The sequence below is a fragment of the Morone saxatilis genome, unplaced genomic scaffold (assembly GCF_004916995.1).
Source record: "Morone saxatilis isolate NCDOM2014 unplaced genomic scaffold, NCSU_SB_2.0 Contig11, whole genome shotgun sequence".
NCBI lineage: Eukaryota > Metazoa > Chordata > Actinopteri > Moronidae > Morone > Morone saxatilis.
The window spans coordinates 967,014-969,334 of NW_023339663.1; the positions used below are offsets into that span (position 1 = coordinate 967,014).

The following is a 2,321-nucleotide window of genomic DNA, read 5'->3' on the forward strand; positions in this document are numbered from 1 at the left end:
CTACCAGTCCACACTCCATATTAAACAGAAGAGACATAGATTGCGCATCAATACTGACCCACGGACGGGGGAGAAAACTACATAGTTATGGATTTAAGTGAAATATTCCTGATTCTTACTCAACTATATCGTGCCTTCCTCATCCTAGCAACAAAATTCAGCTCACAGACCTTAACCACATCACAGGGGATTCAGAATTGGGTTAAGATGAGAGCAACACATCCAGGTACTTTTTGGGTGAAAGCAGTTCCTCTAATTTAACTTCGGATAAATTTAAATTCTGAGGTTTTTGCAAATTTAATACCATAAAATAAAAATACAATTATGTTTTGTCACCTCTGATCCACAATAATATAAAAACTATGAGATAAATCCACTGGAGGTTGCGTGAAGTTTGGTGAACTGACCCTTTAAGTTCACTGAGATATTTAGTCAAATAGCTGCTGTGGGATTCGAGCCAACGTCACTTCAGTGTAACGAAGCCTTTCATGAAGTCTGGTTTTAGACGAACACTCAGTTTATCCAGGCGTAGGCGTACAGGCCGTTCTCCCTCCACAGCCGACACCGATCCGCCCTGTAGTCCTGCTTCACCGTCAGATTGCCGGACAGGAGAGCAGTGGCTGCTGGGTATTCTGGCCACTCGGCCTTCATCTTACCTGCGAGAAGGAAGCAACAGGATATAATTATTTCATATATAATACAGAACAACTGCAGGAAATTAGTGTAAAACCAGAGATTTGGATGAATTTTAATTATTGAATTATTTCCTGTAAATGTTGCAGTTAATAGTTTTTCTACTGCGTATTTCTGTGTGTAACATTTATTGGATCTATTGGCAGAAATTGACTTTTATCCAACTGCCCTTCCTTCTTCCAAATCCAAATGTCTTCCAAACTTTACATTTCAGATTTGACGCTGCGCTAATGTTACTATCGTCGCTGTTGTGGCGAGACACGGGAAGCATCGTCACCTGTTCTGGCGAAGTTGACGAGGTGGCGTCTGATGAGCTCCTGGAAGTTCCTGTCTTTGTCAGAGAGCGGTGTCCCCAGGACGGACTCCAGCCCTCCGAAGAAAGCCACGACGTCCAGACAGTGGAAGGAGAAGCGGCTGGGGAACGGCAGCAGGCCGCTGGTCACGTTGACTGGCCCGGACGGCGTGTGCGTGACCACGTATCGGTACACGGGACTGTGGAGAGCCGCTGCAGACAGGGAGAGGTTTATGGAGTTAAACACTGTGTATTACTGGGTACAGGTCTGTAGAATCAGCAGGTTTCACACCAAGTGACCTTTTTTAATCCCTCTTCCAAAACACAATTATGCACCGAAACCTTTCTGACACAGTTTGATATTTTCTTTTAAATTCAAAGCAGAAAATTGCTCAATGAAAGGAAAGTCTGTCACTTCAGAGGAGAAAGGAAACTTTAATTAGCTGTCAGATTTGAAACTATTGTTGAACCATTTATAGACAAAACTAGAACATTTTGAGTGTGTTTGAATGAAGAGAGAGAAAATGTAATTATATCTGTAGTTTCCTGTTAAGAAACAGTTTTTATATAAGGGCTTTTATTTTTGAACAGGCAAACTATGGCAAAAACAAAAGCTACAACACAACGGATGTAAACAACCAAACGTGGTGGACTGTTATTAGCGGCGGACTTATTGCCTCCTGATGTTTGTAAGAGGAAATTTGTTGCCTGTTTGAGGAACAACTGAAATGTTGTTTGGTAGCAAACTACGATGACTGTTACTAACTGGTTAGATATTAGTTTATCACTCAGGACGAGCTAAAGGAACGTTTATGCTGTCAGTCGTTTCTTTCCCCCCCTCTTTAGATACACAGCATCAAGTTATCATCAACTCACAATAAACTAACCAAACCCGCTTTGTGTACGTTAGCTAAAAGATGTAATACAGCACACCTAGCTTTATAATAGCGTTAATGTTAAATGGCATTAATATGAACATATTAGGACACTGAATTACAGCGACAGTAATCATAGTTTGCTAGCGAACAAACAGGCAACAACTTTCCTCTTCCACACATCAGGAGGCAATAAGTCTGCCGCTAACAGTCCGCTAATAACAGCCCACTAATAACAGTCTAATAACAGTCTATAACATCTGGTATAACATCAAAACAGCCCACTAATAACAGTCTAATAACAGTCAATAACAGTCTGCTAATAAACCAGTCTAATAACAGTCAACTAATAACCAGTCTGCAATAACAGCTGCTCAATAACAGCTATAACAGTCTAATAACAGTCTTAATAACAGTCTGCTTAATAACAGTCTAATAACAGTCTAATAACAGTCCGCCTA

General features: G+C 40.8%; 1 protein-coding gene across 1 annotated transcript in view; it reads right to left on the minus strand.

Annotated features, from left to right (window-relative positions):
- Positions 1–6: 6 nt before the first annotated feature.
- The window catches only part of LOC118320843, an 11,403-nt gene continuing 9,088 nt past the window's right edge, over positions 7–2,321 (minus strand). Inside the window, exons 3-4 of the mRNA XM_035651962.1 lie at positions 971–1,231; positions 7–656 (exon numbers count right to left, since the gene is read on the minus strand). Of these exons, the coding sequence (XP_035507855.1) occupies positions 514–656; positions 971–1,231 (404 nt within the window). The 3' untranslated portion in view covers positions 7–513. The remainder of the gene's footprint in view (positions 657–970; positions 1,232–2,321) is intronic.